Source organism: Polypterus senegalus, chromosome 2 (genome assembly GCF_016835505.1).
Source record: "Polypterus senegalus isolate Bchr_013 chromosome 2, ASM1683550v1, whole genome shotgun sequence".
In the NCBI taxonomy this organism is placed as follows: domain Eukaryota; kingdom Metazoa; phylum Chordata; class Cladistia; order Polypteriformes; family Polypteridae; genus Polypterus; species Polypterus senegalus.
In genome coordinates, this window is record NC_053155.1 from 118,511,822 (window position 1) to 118,529,010 (window position 17,189).

The 17,189-nt window shown below is 36.2% G+C and overlaps 1 protein-coding gene across 3 annotated transcripts in view; it reads right to left on the reverse strand.

Annotated features, from left to right (window-relative positions):
• kcnj6 (potassium inwardly rectifying channel subfamily J member 6) overlaps positions 1-17,189 on the reverse strand; it is a 426,614-nt gene that overhangs the window by 138,666 nt on the left and 270,759 nt on the right. Inside the window, exon 3 of one of the 3 annotated variants that reach the window (XM_039744459.1) lies at positions 5,595-5,684. The exons of the other annotated variants lie outside the window; for them this stretch is intronic. Coding sequence (XP_039600393.1) covers positions 5,595-5,604 — 10 coding nt within the window. The 5' untranslated portion in view covers positions 5,605-5,684. The remainder of the gene's footprint in view (positions 1-5,594; positions 5,685-17,189) is intronic. 3 annotated transcript variants of the gene reach the window in all.

Genomic DNA, 17,189 nt, shown 5'->3' on the forward strand with positions numbered 1-17,189 from the left:
ATTTATAATTCTTTCTTTTTCATGGAAATTTGCTTATGCACATTTTGAACCTCTTTTTATGCATATGCAAATTTTATAAATATGACCCCTGATCAGCAGGTTATAAAAAAGATTGAGCAGCACTTGAAGCTATTGATTGGAGAGCAGCGAACAACATCCCAGGTCTAAAGGCCATGTACTACTTTGACAGGCTCAGGAAATTAAACCCCTTTATGTTGTAGCAGAGACTTACCTCCAGGCAGAGATACTAATGGATTATATTATATCTCTCTATATATAAAATCCAACGTCTGTCTGTCTGTCCACTTTTTCATGAGAGAACTACTTAACAGATTTAGATCGGGTTTTTTTCTATAATTTACTTGAACATTCTGGTTGAGTTTGGGCTTCTTTCATCGCGCTAAGTATCATAGTTCAGTTGTGGCACTGATTTATTCGTGTGAATCCGAGAGACAGACTGCGGGTGAAGGGGGGAGGGGGAGACGGGACCTCAGGAGTAGGGAGCCGGGTGGGGCCATTCTCCACTCTTCATGTGCCAGCCTCCGTTCAAGTCACTCTACCTCTCGCCCCGTGTTGGAGCGTACCTTGCCTCTATTTAGCTAGCAATACCTGTTTGTTTAGTAGACATTCCCCAAGCAAGGGACGCTCTCCTGTCAGAACTGAACACAATCAGATACAGTGGCAATGATTAATGTTGGAGCGTCAAACCTTCCTCTTGGCCAGAGATACCTTGCCAACTTTTTACATTTTTGGCAAAGTGATCATAGCTACATTCTCTCCCCGATATCAAAACCAAAAATACTGTATATCAAGAGGCCCTCGGATACGAAAGCTATCAATGTAAATTCTTCTCAATACAAATTATTACATCTTTAAACATTTTTTTTACTGTTTAAAGTTTGTCCTATTTCACTTCTACACGGGCGGAGCTGTGAGGGAAAGCTAGCTGAATATACTGTATATACGAGGGAGTATCCAAAAATAACCGGATATTGAAAAAAAAATAGTTTTCATAATTTCTACTTACTGAAACTTTAGTCTCCTTCTTCAAAGTACTCTCCATGTAAATGAATGCACTTATCCCAATGGTTTTTACACTAGTGGAAACATTTTTGGAATTGCTGTAGAGGAACGTTATCCAATGCCTGTAGTGATTTTTCTTTGATTTTCTCCACGGTACAAAAACTCTTTCCTTTGAGTTCTTTTATCATATGTGGGAACAAGAAAAAGTCGCACAGAGCAAGATCAGGCGAGTAGGGATGGTGGCAAGAACTCCAAGACACACAAGTCAATTCAGAAATTTCTTCAATAGTCTGGCGACAATCTTCATAAATTGCATTGTAAACGTTTTCAAGATTTTCATCATTCCTAATTATGGAACGCTGGGGGGGATCCTTTTCCTCAATTTAAATGCTTATTCTAAAATGTTATTGATAAGATCTTGCCAGGTTTTTAAAAAGTTTCGAATAGATACTCTAAGTGAGAATTAGATTTTTTCCAATTTCAAATAGTATATAACATCAGTTGCCCACTGCCTCAAAAGAGGTGAGTTAGGACTCTTCCAGTTGAGCAAGATAAGTCGAAGCGAAGTAAAGGTAATCACAGTTTGTTTGTCCTTCTCCACTTTAAGCCCATCTGGAAGTACACCAAACACAGCTGTTAATGGATTAGGAGGGATTGTGACACCAAGGATGTCTGAAAGGCATTTAAATATTTTGATCCAGAATGAGACCAGAGTTTGAGTGCAACGTTCGCAGTTTGGATTTTGCGCCGGAGACATTTTGGACAATTTTAAGCAAGACAGATGTGCTCAATAAAAGATTTTAAGTTGAATAATTGAGTGCCTTGTGCATATGGAGCTAGAGTGAATTCTATGCATGGCTGCCTTCCACTCCTTTTCTGAAATGTTGAGTAAGAGATCATTACAGAAATGCTGTCTGAATCCTCAAGACTGATCAATATTTCTTCTGGAATAGAAGTAGATGAGAGGTGAAGAAAATTGGGCAGATTTTGTTTAGCAAAGTTTCTAATTTGGAGGTTAGTGGAAGAATTGTGTTGATGGAATGTTAAATTTGGAGTATAATTGTTCGTACGATGCAAAGATGTTATGTATGTATAAATCTCTAAGTGATTTAATCCTGTATGTTTTCAAAACATTAAAACTGTGTATGTTTGAGAGGGTGGAAAATTGTGGTTATTGTACAAAGGTGCCATGGATAAAAGCTTCTATATCTTGTGTGTGTGTTCATCTATTTGTGTCCAGGTTTTTATAGGTTGTAATGTATGTTTGCCGCCTAGTAATAAAACTGAAAGCTAGGTACAGCCATGCCACATTCTGCCTTAGGTCTTTATAATGTATATTTGCAACACAAGAACTAAAAATCAGGGGATGCTATTCTTCATTTTTTGCTATTTCTAAGTACTTGATTTTTTAAAACTGAGGTTTCCTTGTATGCCAAATGAATGATTTATAATTGCATCCTGTTTTTAAATAAACAATTTGATTTGACAGTGAGCACAAGCAAGACAGAGCCCCGCTTGCCAACTCTAAGACCATGGGATACGCTCGACAGAGCCCCGCCCGCCAACTCTAACCTTCCTACCGCGTCATGGGGTACGCACGACAGAGCCATGCACGCTAACTGTAACCATCCTCCCGAGTCCAGCGTCGCTCTCAAGGCACGCAACAACTCACCAAACACTGCCTCAGTCACTTTCGTCTGTGCAAAAGTCCACAGGCACCTTAGAGCCATGTTGATTTTACACCGCACGCAAGACAGAGAGCCATGATCGCCAACTCACAGAGCCCCGCCCGCCAACTCTAACTAAGGGCAAGCAAGACAGAGAGCGCATGCAAGACAGAGAGCCATGCCCGCCAACTCACAGAGCCCCGCCTACTTACTCTAAGATGATTGGATACGCATGCATTTAGTGTTGTAGCAGTAGGGGGCGCTATTGCTCCCTTGAACCCTCAGGTACCAGGCCAAACACCAGGTAAAAGTCCAATAATTCTTGTTTTTTATTATAATAATGTGCACCAAGCACCCTCCACTCCACACTACTCATTAATTAATACAATAACTAGGTTGCCCTCCTACCACCCAGCTCAGCTCAGAGTCTGGGACTTCCCATGGTCCTTTTATATCTCCTGACCCGGAAGTGAATCCACCCTACAGTCCATGAGATTCTTTATCACTTCCGGGTCGGATACAAAGTCTTTTTCTTCACCCCGGAAGCACGTCTTTCCTACTGTTCATGTGATCAGGACATACTTCCGGGTTATAGGGCACTTAGTACTCCCCAAGCCTCCCTATAGTGGCTCCTGGTGGCCCCCATGGTATCCAGCAGGGCTGTCCATAAAAACTACAACGTCCATGAGGCTCTGCTGGAATTCGGGGAACTTCCATGCCGCTCGGAGGGCTCCATCTGGTGGCTTGGAGGTGTGGCCTGGAATATATAGCCGGCAATCTTTCACAGTGTATAAATGGATATAAATAATTGCATGTAAACGATTCGGCAAAATCTGTTGTATGTAAACGATACTGCTTAAAACGTTATTGTTTTTTCATCAGAAAACCCGGTTTCCACGTCTACCTGTATTAGTTTAAATGGCACTTTTACCACTCGCAATAGGGCGGACGCGCTAACTTATCATGTCAATTGGGCAACACAGTGAATGCGGCGTCTATCTATATATGTCTATGTTTTCTATAGCCTGCTACAGGAAGGTACTCTCTCGACCATTGGCATTGGTTTCGCTCCTTGCTATTTTCGTTATACTGCGATGGAGGTTTCCTAAGCCTTTGTTATACTGAATTCCTTTCTCACTGTTTTCTATTCCTATTCTTACACCGTCGTATGCTACGGCAGGTTTCGGCTAGTTCTTATTAAGACTGATCTTAAACCCTGAAATTATATAGAATTAATCCATTATAGTTAATAACATCTAAGTGTGATGAATAAGGGTCAACAATGTAGAAACTCTTGTTATTATTATTACAGGTTTCCATTCATGACATACTCTTATAATTTCTCATTACGGTATGAGATTTGATAAAAATGGGAAATATGGGACATGCCTGTGAGAGGAGTGATGTCTTAAATAAAAAAAAAAAGTTAGAGTTTACTTATGCACACTGAAGCTTCTAGGTTTCAGTGTAGTAGTTTGAATAAAGATTGATTACCGCTGGTGTTCTAATGAAGATGGGAGCTAAAGCAGGATGATTGCCCCCGTGTTGCAGCTCCTATATCTCAGTGTGCTTGAATACAAGTAATAGCCCCCATCTTGAATGAAGTCTTGATACTGTACCTGCCTTCTCTTTACAGCAATAAAGTGTTTGTATTTTCCTTGGAAACCTGGACTGACCCGTGACAAACTCATTTGGATCTGGTAAAACAAACTACGGAAGCACTTTCTTCATTGTGTTTGCAAGAATCTTGACACAATTTAAGCATGGGTTTAAGAAAGGTATTGGTGTAAAGGAAGAAAATACTGATTGGGAAAGACAGAAATGGATGTTTGGCATGTTGTTTAAAGCAGGGAATGTTTCTTTATGTCCTCGAGGAACATAATGTATACATTAAAGAACCTAAGCTAACAATAACATTTTTATTGGATTTTGCTGTTGCACTTTTCAAGGTCTAAACAACACCTAAGATTTCCCTGTTTGTTTGTGCATGTTTCCTGAATCCTAAATAATTATATGTGAAAAATTATTGCTGTTTCTCTATATATGAATAAATCTATGCAAAATCTATCTTAATTTTTCTCTATACGTCATTTTAATTTTCTATTTAAATAGGTTAACATATTCAGATATGTTGAAGGGCGGCAAATTGAAGCACCACCCCACCCTGGGCAGTACGAACTCTAGCTACGCCACTGCTTTATTCAAGACCTGACTTTTCTGAGCACATTTAAATATTCTGTGGGTTCCACTCGCTTTCCTTATGGCAAAATGAAACATAACTGAGCACTTGCCAAACACATCATGAACTGTTGTTTAACATATGATTGCACTGTTTGTGACAGCTTAAAAGGAAATTTTCTTCATTCATTTGTGTAGCTCTTCATTAAAGAGATATATGGTATAAAGTTTTGTTTTGGTTTCAAACAAAAATCTCAGCATATTGTATAAACAATAAATAGGCCTTTGTTAGATTTTGTTTTAGACAGGTATTTCTGTAAGGTGCAATGCGCAGTTACTGGTTCTCCAAGAAAAGGTACAGTATGCAAATATGGATGTCTATGGTTAAAATGCAACAGTATGTGTGCAAAATCATAGCAGTGATATTCTGTTCAAATAAAGTATTAAACCCTTAACTTATTTTACTGGATAACACTTCTATAAAATCTTTTTAAAATAATATTCCCAAACCAAAACACCCTCCACTTTTATAACATGATAATGAAAAAGTAACTTTAAAAAACAAATATAACCTTTAAATGTGGAAAATAGATTAAATATATTGACATGTATTTCAGCAGTGATGGATTATATTAAGTGTATATTAAAATTATTGCTCAATGAAAGACAACCAATCATGCTTTGAATTTAGACGGTAGGATATTAAACGGGATAAGAAGTTGCTACCTGGTGGCATCCGTAAGAGGAAAGGGCCGCAGAGACTGGGCAGGAATCAACACTTTACCAAGCTTTCAGGCAAACCTCTTCATTGGATACCTAAAGGGGAAAGAGTCCTTTCTTATTGTTTTGAAGTTGAATTTTTGACTGTTGATGCTTTTCCCTTGTAGTGTCTTAGTAAATTACAATTAGTCTGCATATTGCATAAATATTTATAAAATGTATTATTTAGAAACATACATGCTTAAATAAAAATACCTAATAAGTAATTCTGAGAAATTAATATTGATCTATTGAATGTGCAGATGCAACAATTTCTGGTAAATGATAACCTATTGCAGGCAGCCATATTCTAGACATTCAAAACTGTGCAGCAGTTAACTCAATACATAGAAGCAAGGATCATTACTCGAGCTAAAAAATATGACATATAACTGAAATTTATAAATAACTTTATCGTCTTTGTATTTAACGTATAGATTCACCCCTACTTCCATGACCTTTCAGAAATCATACTCCAGGGAATACTGTGTGATTTCAAGATGTTATTTGAAAATAAAAACACTAGTGTAGGAGGCAGAGCCTTTAGCTATAGGGCAGTATAGCTCTGGAATGACTGAGCTGATGACATCAGATATGCCCCTACAGTCTCAATGCTTACATGAAATTAGTAGACTAGTAAATTTATTTTTTAGCATAGCACACTCATGCTAGTGTTGCTGCTGAAATTGATCTCTCTTGAATTGCTATTTAATTATTTATAATCATTTTTTTTTGCTTTGTGATTAGTGTGTTTCCATTTTCTCCCCATCTTGGTGTGCATGGCAGCACTTGGTCTATATTGGAGTGGATGCATCATAATATATGATGGAACTCTTCTATGCATTTGAACATTATTCCTTTTGACCATTAAAGGAAATTATACTTTTCAGCATGCAACAGACCTAGAACAGTTCAAATTTGGGCTTTAAACCGTTGCATATTCTTTATAGCTTTGATCAGCAACCACAGGAAGTGCTTGGCAGAAGTTATTTCTGCTAAAGTGGGATATAACAGTTATTAAATTGAAGAGTTTTTTGTATACATTTTAAATCTGCACTTTGAATATTTAAATGATGATTTCAGAATTGAAGAAGTACGACATCTTGTGTATTGTAAGTTTAAACTGATCGTACTAGTTTATTATTTTAACTTAGACCATATTTCTATGAGTAATTAGCAGAAATTCAGGTAATTTTAGATGTTTTACAAACTTTTCCTTCCAATTGTACTGTACATCCATGATGCTGTTATGGGTAAGTAATAGATAACAAATACAAAAAGACATAAAACATTCACAGTGGCTAATAAAGTACAAGTCTGACTAATAAATGTTTTTAGAAGAAATTTCAGGTAATAGGAGTAGGATCACAGGAACAGGCGTAAGAGTTACCCAAGGTACAATGATTTGTGTTTTCTATTAATTAAAATGAAGATCTGTGTTTTACTGCATTCTTTTTTATCGTGGCACTGGAGAGTGGTGATGTATTGTATGTTTGTTTGACATGCAAGTAAGAATTTTGCTATAATCTGCACACATCACCATATTAGAACTTATTGTATCAACTACTATTTTCATTGCTCCATTTTCATCAAAGTCCTTATAAACAGGGCTTTCTAGTGCAAATTGTAATTTTTAAGTTTGCTTAGCAGTGACTACATTCAATATGCACATTAAAATGAATATATCTTCCATTTTATGAAAAGGAATCCTAAAAACATTCTACAACTGTACAGAAGCTTGAAAAGGAATTTGCAGTTGCTGCGCTTTAATGACTAAATTTGTATTGTATGCAGTAACTTTTAAAGAAACAGTAATACCAAGTGCTTTTTTCATATATATTAAATATTGTTAAGTTTGGACCACTACCATTTTTGCTTAGTTTTTGTGAGATTTAAATCTGGATTCTTGTGAGCTTAAAACTCATCTATATAACCAGCATATTAGCTGGTCTACTAAATGTAATGGCAGTAGTATTATGTCACCCAAAACAGTTCTACAGTTTTACACTTTGAATGGTTTACAACTGCTGAGACTGCAATAGATATTGACAAATCATGTTTTAGATCCAAAAACATCACAGAATAAATAATCAAAAAATACTGTGCATTTAAAATAATCACAACGAAATTCTGAATGATGGTGAAGTGTGAAAACAATAGGTTTATAAATATAACTGTATTGCTACACTGGAGCCTGTAACTACTGTATATATTAAGAAGAACATATCATTTGATGGATTATCTGTTGATGATAGGAATAGCTGCTGAAATGGTAAGATTTCATTCTCATTTGGATTGATAGATGTGAAGAATATATTTGATGGAAACATGAAAACAACACAGAATGGTGCTGAGAGCATCCAGGCACTACCTTCACTAAGGCTGGCAGACAGCTTGTCTAGGGAAGAGCCTCTTTTAAGTCAAGTGAAGTTTATTGTCATGAGTTTATAGTACAATGAAATTCTTACTTACATTTCTCCACAAAAGAGTTTACTAAATACAATATAAGTGCACATAGCATACAACAGGTATATACAATGTGTGTTTGCAAGTAGTTTATAAATTAATACACACTCTTTGTTATATTACATTATTATTGACTGTACAGCCGCCTTATGGCTTGTGTGTGGAAACTATCCGTGAACTGATTGGTGGCCCTGTACCATTGACAGACGTGAGGTGTGACAAAAGTGGATGTGCAGGATGGTTGAGGCCGTTAATTATAAACAGAAGGCAATTTAGTGCCAGTGATATTCTGTGCCACCCTCACAGCACTCTGCAGTACTTTACGTTCTTGAGCCCGGCAGGTGCTGTACCAAGATGTGAACCAGATTGTAGGATGCTTTTGTTACGATTGAAACAGGCATAGAAAGCATTAAGTTGGTCTGGAAGGGAAAATGAAGATGATATTGGATAAGGTTTTACATTGTAGTCTGCAAGCATGCCTAATCTCTGCCAAGGTTTGTATAAATTGTTACAACTACTTTATTCTGTGTCTGCTTTACTCCAGTGCTGATGTTTAACCATGTTTTTCTGGATTTCGTATCAGTATTTGTGTGTTTCAATCATTGTTTTGAGATGCATTGCTTGCTTGCCTTCAGTAAACCTCTGATGTCAGCCCACGATTCAAGGGCACTTATTAGGAAATGTACAGATAGTTTTCGTAGGCATGCAATTGTCTCCAAAAATGTTCCAGTTCACACAATCAAAGCAGCCCTGTAATTTATTTTGTGCTTTTTTAGCCCAGCACTGGGCCACTTTTCTCATTGGCTCCTCAAGTTTCAGTGTCTGTTTGTTAGCTGGCAGCAGAAGTACTTATGGGTGAACAGACCATCAAAGGTGACCATGCTATAGTGGATGTTAAGCATCTTTTATTGGGAATTAGCAGTAATCCAGAATATTAGCATACCTTGTGGGGCAGGTGACATGCTGGTGAAATGATTCTTCAATATCTACAGTAAATATACAATTTGTATAATCTTGAAACATGTATGTATTAAATTGAATAGCAGTGACCACCACTGAACAGAGACAACAGAAAATTAACTGCCTAGAAAATACATTGTCACAAAATCAAAGAAGCCACAGAAAGAGTTGGGGCAGCCACCCGTATATTAATCCCTGGCTGCAAAATGGTTTAAAGGTTTGTACTGATGTGTACAGATTGGAATCTAGAACAGAACTAAGAGGATGGAGGAAAGGTGGCGGCTTTAAAGGTCAGTTTAGGAAGTGACATCAAAGGGGCAGGAACCGGAAGGGTCATCCTCCATAGGCTCGCACCCGGAAGCAACGTCAAAGGGGCCAGAGCCAGGAATGATGTCATCAGGGCCAGGTGGAATTTGCTGTGAACGGTCTATAGAAAAGCGAGAGAAAGTCAGTGCACTCTGCTACCTCCCGGTCTGGCTCAGAATTACTCTCATTCAATCCCTTTATCTGCCTCCCATACGCACGTGTGTGACATGATACCTGCAGCTGCACACGTTTTACAGTATGAGCACTGCCATGAGTATCAAATGTTTTCTGTCTAGTAAAATACTTCACATAATATCAATGTGTTGGTAAGTGGTAAAAAGATTCAGGCTCATCATAATTTAAACTAAAAGCCAGTTTAATGTGTACCTAAAAGGCTAATTGTGACATTATTCAATGCTTTAACAAATCTGTATTGCATTACATAAAAGTGTTACACGTTTGCACCTGTGACATCCAATACTCTGCAGTACTGCATGACACACATTTTCATCCATGTCATAATTAAATGCACAGTAGTTTAATCCATTTCAACACCCACATCACTTCAGGCTGAGCATTTAATTATTAAATAACCATTTTCTAAATGTAAATTGGAGATATTTTTTATTTAATTTTACTTAACAAACGGTAATACTAAAATTTAACTTGTTAGGTGCAAAAGTATGTGGCAATAATTCAACATGCTGCATCCAGTCTAATAGAGCAAACATTAATGTAAAACAAAACTTATATTTTAATTGCCATTTGTAAGTGTGAATTCTTGCATAGAAAGAAGTATTCTATCCCTCAATATGATACTTCTGATTCTCAGAGCTCTTCCTTTATATGCTGTCTTTTAAAAAGAGAAAACCTTACTTTTACACTTTATTACAATGAAACCATTTTCTGTCTGCTTTGTGAAATCTTTTTCCACTCCAGCAAAGCATTTGGAATTTGAGATATTCATGTCAGCTTTGCCAGAAAAGTAAGACCAGTCTAGGCTGGGTGTGCACAACACCAAACCCATCTAATTTAAGGTTATTGTCTCAATTGTCTGAACTTTATGAAATTAAAGAAAAGGCAGATCTGTGAGAGAAGCCTGTTTTTTTATAAAAAATATATCAGCTTTTAAACTTTATGTTCTTAGTGAGCTTTCTTTTGCCCTTTTTTTTGTTTGATGATCTTTTGCAATTTGGTGTAATGAACTCTGTGAAATTTCTGTGTGAAGGGCCATGGGGCACACCAGAAGTGCAAAATAACTAATAAACTCAACTCAGTAATTTAACTTGTTATTAAAATGATAGCAACCCTCAACTTTGTCTCCTTAAAGGAATACTCCACACAGAGTGGCCAAAAAAATAATTGTAATCTCATGTTTTTATGCAGAAATGTATGATGTAACAGTCACTAGTGATCAGTGAGGTAAGAAATCATACCACTTGGCCATGTTGTTTTCTGTTGCTACACCTGTTGCAGGTCATTTTATGAGGAAGTCATGCAATATGTTATGCCATTACATTCAAACTATTTAAGATGGAGGCACACAGCACACAGCACACAGTGTTTAAGCTTTTGGATGCTTAAACAAATATTGAATTAAATTCTTTAGAGCTATTAATAGTTAGACAATGATTTTTTGTCTAATAGTTTAATTTTGTTTGTATTGCTCAACCTGTCATTCTGGTACTAAATTTCTGCTATCTCATTGTCTATTTTTTGAAATTTCCCTTAGACTGGTTATCCCCTGCTCTTAATTTATCCATTTATTTATATGCCAGTTTTACTCCTTTAGCCACATGGAGTGAGATAATAGTATGTTTGTTACAGTGGAGAGGGAAGGCAATAGTTAAACAATGAAAGTATTTTAAATCTTGATCTAGGTACAGCAACAAAATGAACAAGAACTCTATGCTCATATACCATAAATGGCCTTGGGCACCATTTAGTGTCATACTGCTTTGCAAATGTCTCTTCTTCTGTGCTGATAGTCTTCAACAATAGTTCTAGGGAACTACTGCATACTGAAGGCGAACCTTGATAGTGAATACCCTGTAATAAGGTTTATAAATTAAAGAAGGTGTAATCATGTATTAGTGTTTTCAAATATCATGTTGCCAATCAATAAATTAACTCTGTGGGTGTTTGAACGTCTCCCAAAATGCATTGGCATTCAATCTACTTTCATTTCTGCCTTAGGTTTCTCTTTGTTCAGATGCACTCTAGTTTGCTGCAACCTGAATTGGAAATGTATAGAAACTTGCCATATTATTTTTGTACACTACTGTCAATTCTCACCACAAATTGTTTTTTTTGAATAAAATAATTGTTAGGGAGAATGTAATTCTGACTCATAGTGCTGCTTAACCTCAAGTGTGTATTGTAGCTGAGATATCTTTAGTATAGATTTTGCGTGTATTCCATCTGTTCATGTAGGTGTCTGATTTGCACACCAAAGTTCAGGAAGAACCTCCTCTAGGTGGAATTGTTACTCTTAGACCTAGTACACACTAACATGGATACATTTGAATATGTAACTTTTTTATTCATCTTGGCCTTTCATCCTTACTAAAGCTGCATTTTGGACAACTAAAAATGCCTTCCAAAGAATGCAAATATGAAACACCTGGGGCTTCATGTATAATAGGTGCATACACACAAAAATGTTGCGTAAGCCCGTTTCCATGCTCAAATTGCGATGTATAAAACCTAAACTTGGCGTAAAGCCACACGCATTTTCATGGTGGCTCAAACTCTGGCGTACGCAAGTTCTCAGCTCGGTTTTGCAAACTGGCGCCACCCAACTTCAAAGCAGTGCTTTTGTTCCAGTGTGGTTTCCCTTTCATTTTTTTAGATCCACATATATACACTGCAATTAACCTTATATTGTTTATTAGTTTAATGCATCTGATTGTAATTAACCTGTAACAATATAATGGTCCACAGAATGGTCAAACTATTCTAAATACCACAGCTGCTTTAGCGTTGTTACTCTCACTGCACCTTCTTTTTCTTCTTTTAGCTGCTCCTGTTAGGGGTCGCCACAGCGGATCATCTTTTTCCATATTAGTCTCACTACACCAGTCAGAGTATTTATATCACTGTATTTGACCGTGGAATCACAGATCTACAGCAGCTGATCGGAAAGAGAATTACATTATATACAGCATCAAGCACACGCTGCCTCAGCCATGCTGTCTATTGAACTGCTATCATACGGCTAACGCTTCAAAGCCTTTCCTGTACGGACCTTGTGGTTCAGAAACAGTTTCATCCCAAGAACTATAAATGCACTCAATCAGTCCATCAACTGCTCCTTGTAGAATTGTTTGTGCTTATTAGCACAATCACCTCACTGTAAACTTGCGATACAGTTATAATATTGCACAACTTGAGCCACTTTATAAAGCACATATTTACATATGATGATGATATCATTTTTAAAATGAAATGCAGCAAAATATGTTTATTATATTATACAGATAAAACTTTAACTTAATTTAAATAATCTATATTGCTAATAATTAAGCATGTGAGGGCACGGTGTTGCTGCACTAGCAGGGATCTAGCGCTCTGTTCTCGAATTGTTCCTGCCTTGTGCTGTATTCATGCTGGGGCTGGCGCGACATTGGATGGATAGAATAATTTAACATGTACTACGAAGATATTTCAATGTTCCTTAAAAGTTTTGAAGAATTGGCGTTCTAAGCTTAGAGGTGGCTTAACGTCTATTACAGCGCTGATTGTGTGGTGATTGGGTATTTGGGGAAGTAAAAATGAAAGGACAGGAATTGAAAGTTAGTAAGTTTGAAAGAGACAGTACTGCTACAATAAATTATTTAATCGAAGATTGTGCACAGCACAGCAAGCATGAACAATCACTGCGCCACGTGTTCTCATGTTTAATAACATGCAACTCCTATCATCATGAAAATTATATCACGTATACATCTCAGTATTTTAATTATTCAGAGAGCTGTAATATTGTGAATGTAATGGATTCTGTGTCCTGTCAGAGGAAGAGAAAGCCCAGAAGCACGTAATGATTCACACACATAGAGCACATAGAAGATCAAAAACAAAACAAAGTATTTAACATGCTACTTTAGTTATGATGGTATTTGAGAAACTAGTAAATTAAACAGTTTTAAAATGAAGCTTATGATGTTCTACTTTAATGACAAAATAAACTACGTGATTAAAATGGAAATTTCGAGATTAAAGTTGAAGTTTCGTACTTTTTTCCCCACTGTGTGCCTTTTTTTTTTTTCTCTACCCTAATAAGCTTTCATATGACACTCAGACGGTGGGCTACGACTTGCCTTTTCACGGCGACTTTGATATCTGACAACTTCTTTTTTATTTCGGGCACTGTATGGCTTTGTGTACTTGAGCTTTCGAGTTTCTCTGACACTCTATGTCACTTGATCAGCTTCCTTTTGTTGTTTATACCACCGTTTAAACCAACAAATAGTACATTTTTCCTTGCCTCCACTTGGTATTTGCTGAAATTCTTCTATTTTTCCCCTGTGCTTTTGCCATTGTCTTTTCACAGAATGCTGAGCTTAAGGGCTATTTATATTGATTTGCATATTCAAAGAGGAGTAATTCTGGGAGGAGTTGGGGAGTGTCAGAAGGCGTGTGCACGTGCGTTATGTTTCACGCTGACCGGGATTTATGGAGCAGAAGAACGTGGAAGTTGGCGTTTGCACAGATTTATGCATCTGGATTTTTTTGCGAGTACGCACATTTCTGCATTTGTCCATACGCCATGTTATAGTGTGAATACTATGCACGGCTTTATATATGAGGTCCCTGGTCTCACGTAGAATTCTTCAAGGGGAATACTAAGCTTTTTGAAACTACTAATGTATAGCTGTCATATGACAAGGCACCAACTTAAGTTTTGTCGTGATAATGTCCTTTGTAGTCTCATGTTTACTGGGAAGATAGACCCCAGTTCTTCAATCAGTCGATGGGTACTGTACCTTGAAACACTCAAATACTTCACTGTATTAATTTTGGCAGAGCTAACACTGTATATTTCCCAAGGCTTTAGCAACCTTATATTTCCTTTAACCTTTAAAAGCGGTTTCATCACATGAAGAAATCCATTTTTTTTTTTGTTCTTTTGGGATTTTGATCTATTTCAGATTTACTTTGGAAAACTAAAAGTGCGTTTGGCTGATAAACCATACAAGCCCAATAGGTAAGATTTACATGTTTTGGAGGTTTAAATGAGCACAATAAACTTTTACAAAATGACATGTAAACCCTTGTGTGAAAAGAAACGTTTTAAAAAGTTTCAGATTTATCCATGTTGGTAAAGTTAATCCAGTTTAAGGCTCAGTTGTGACCTTTGCTCATTAGTGACAAAAATTGCTAATCATATTCCAAGTAAAGGAGAAAGTTCATGGATAAACAGTATAACAGAATGAAGGAGAAGGAATGGAAGATAATGATTCAATATTAACATAAATAGTAAGACATTTGCAGCATAGACTTATTCAGTAAGAATACAGTTAACTGAAGTACTGTGGAAATGCATTTTTATACCAACTAGCACTGTTATTTTTGTATTTAAAGGTGCATGATTTAAAGAAAAAGAGGTACATGGTTCAAATGCTGCACTCTAAGGCAACATAATTTGTACTGAGCTTTCTACAAGTTAATAAAATAGAGAGTAGTAGGAGTTTTATTTCAAACACAATCAGAGGCAGCCTAAGAAACTTTATGCCCAATATATTCATATTTGTGTACTTTTAAACCAGCAACAGTGCCTTTTGGGTATATTGATGGTGTCTTGTTTCTTGTGCTTTCTGCAGGAAAGTGATAGATATTAAGAAGGCTGGAAAAAAGAAAGTGTGAAAAACTGATTAATGAGTGGTATTATCTGATGATTAAGATTAAAGGGCCCAGCTTGTAGCTGGATAAAAGTGGACAACACTTTTTAACACAAAAATGGTTAATAGGTGAACTAATTAGATCTCCCTCCTGTAAAGATTAACCCACCTGGGGGTCCTAAATATATAACACATAGATTTTCATAAAGCTCATTATTGTGGTGTACTATGAAGAGTTTGGGGGACAGGATTATAGTTCTTTAAGGCTTCAGCAGTGCATTTCCAATGAGTCATCTTCCTGTAAATTAGTCATTATAAGGAAGGATGGTTGGATTGTTTCATTTATTATGCAGTACACAGAGAAAATACATAAATGCTGTCACTGTGTGTCAGAAAAAATAATAAGCTTTGAATATTGAAAAGATATAAATATATTCTTTGACTTTATGTTTATTAACAGCACACTTTTACTATTTATTTCTTCTGTCAAGCTAAATTTGTATGGGATTGTCTCTAAAATATACTGCACGTTGTACTAGTGTACTGAAGCTTTTAGAGGAAATAATCCAGCAGAAACAGAACTGAACAGATAAAAAGATAAAAGTCTTTAAAAAGAAGCAAGCATGGAAGTGCAAGTAGGTAGTTTTATTTGAGTCATACACAATTAAATGATTGTCCTGACATGTCATGTCAGTGACTTTATTGAACAGGCTAAAGCAAAGTGTGGCTGCTTTGTCTGGTAGACTATGACCATATACCAATAATATTTTTTTTTATTGTATATTTCACATGAATGCACAATTGTTATAAAAGACAATTCAATTTAATCTATACACAATTTCCCAAAATGTTTTAATGTGATTCAGGGTCAAACTAAGTAATATGAAGCAATATCCCACAATTATTTGGATTAGCACAGGTGATATGGTTGGTTGTTCACCTTTGACCTAATTAAATTCACAGCTGGGACTCATTATTCATGGGTTTCCTCGCAGGACACTGGCTTAGTTGAGCAGTTCACCATTGGAAAGATTATAATCTGTATGGATGTGAAGTCTCATTCAAGTCTGGTTCTCAATTTCCTCTGAGGATTGACCCTCAGTTCTCTGTGATTCTGACAAAGAACAGGTGGGCTTGATTGTAGTTTTCAGCACGCACCAGCTATATTTAGAGGAATGACTACAGTTTCAAAGTCAATTATTTGCTTTTAGAATCTGGCTGTTTCTAAAGAAATTAGAAACCAAGATATTGCGTTTTCACAAGAGAACAAAAAAAAAATTTGTGCTACAATAAAAAACATTATATTCAATTCTGCTTTGAAGTCCACATCAGGTGGTGGAAACTGGCAGTAGAAGTCCCTGTTAATACGACCAAGTGCTTTAAATCATGTCACTCAAATGTACTATTTAAATATTACTTTATTATTATGTTTACATTTGTTACTGTTTGTATTAGTGTGCCCTCTGTTTGACTTGTGCCGAGTGCAGTACTGGATGTTTCCAGAATTGGCTCATCCTCTAATAATGTTATAATGCATTTAGCATGTTTAGTAATGGATGTATAGATGGATGTTTATTTCTAATAATTTTTAGTACAATATATTATTGAAAGATCTGATTTCTTTTTTTTTACATTTTTTTTAATCATCCATACTGAATAAAATAAAAAACAGTTTTTATACCCACATACTCACCACCATTTCTAGTGACAGGAAGATCAAAGAAATCAGTTATGTCATAGCTTAGAATCATCAATCTGTATATTATGTTTATCTTGCTTATCTACAATGATTAGTATGATCAATAATTATAATTAAACATTAATATCTACATACCATTTTTTTAAGTTTAAACTGTATAGGCTGGTTTTTTTGTTTTTACCTACTGTATATAGGGAGCATCTGTTTGATGCAAATAAGACATCCACATTGTCTTTATGTAGAAATGAAAATAAGTAGATAAATTGAAAATTTATATTTGATAGCATGTAA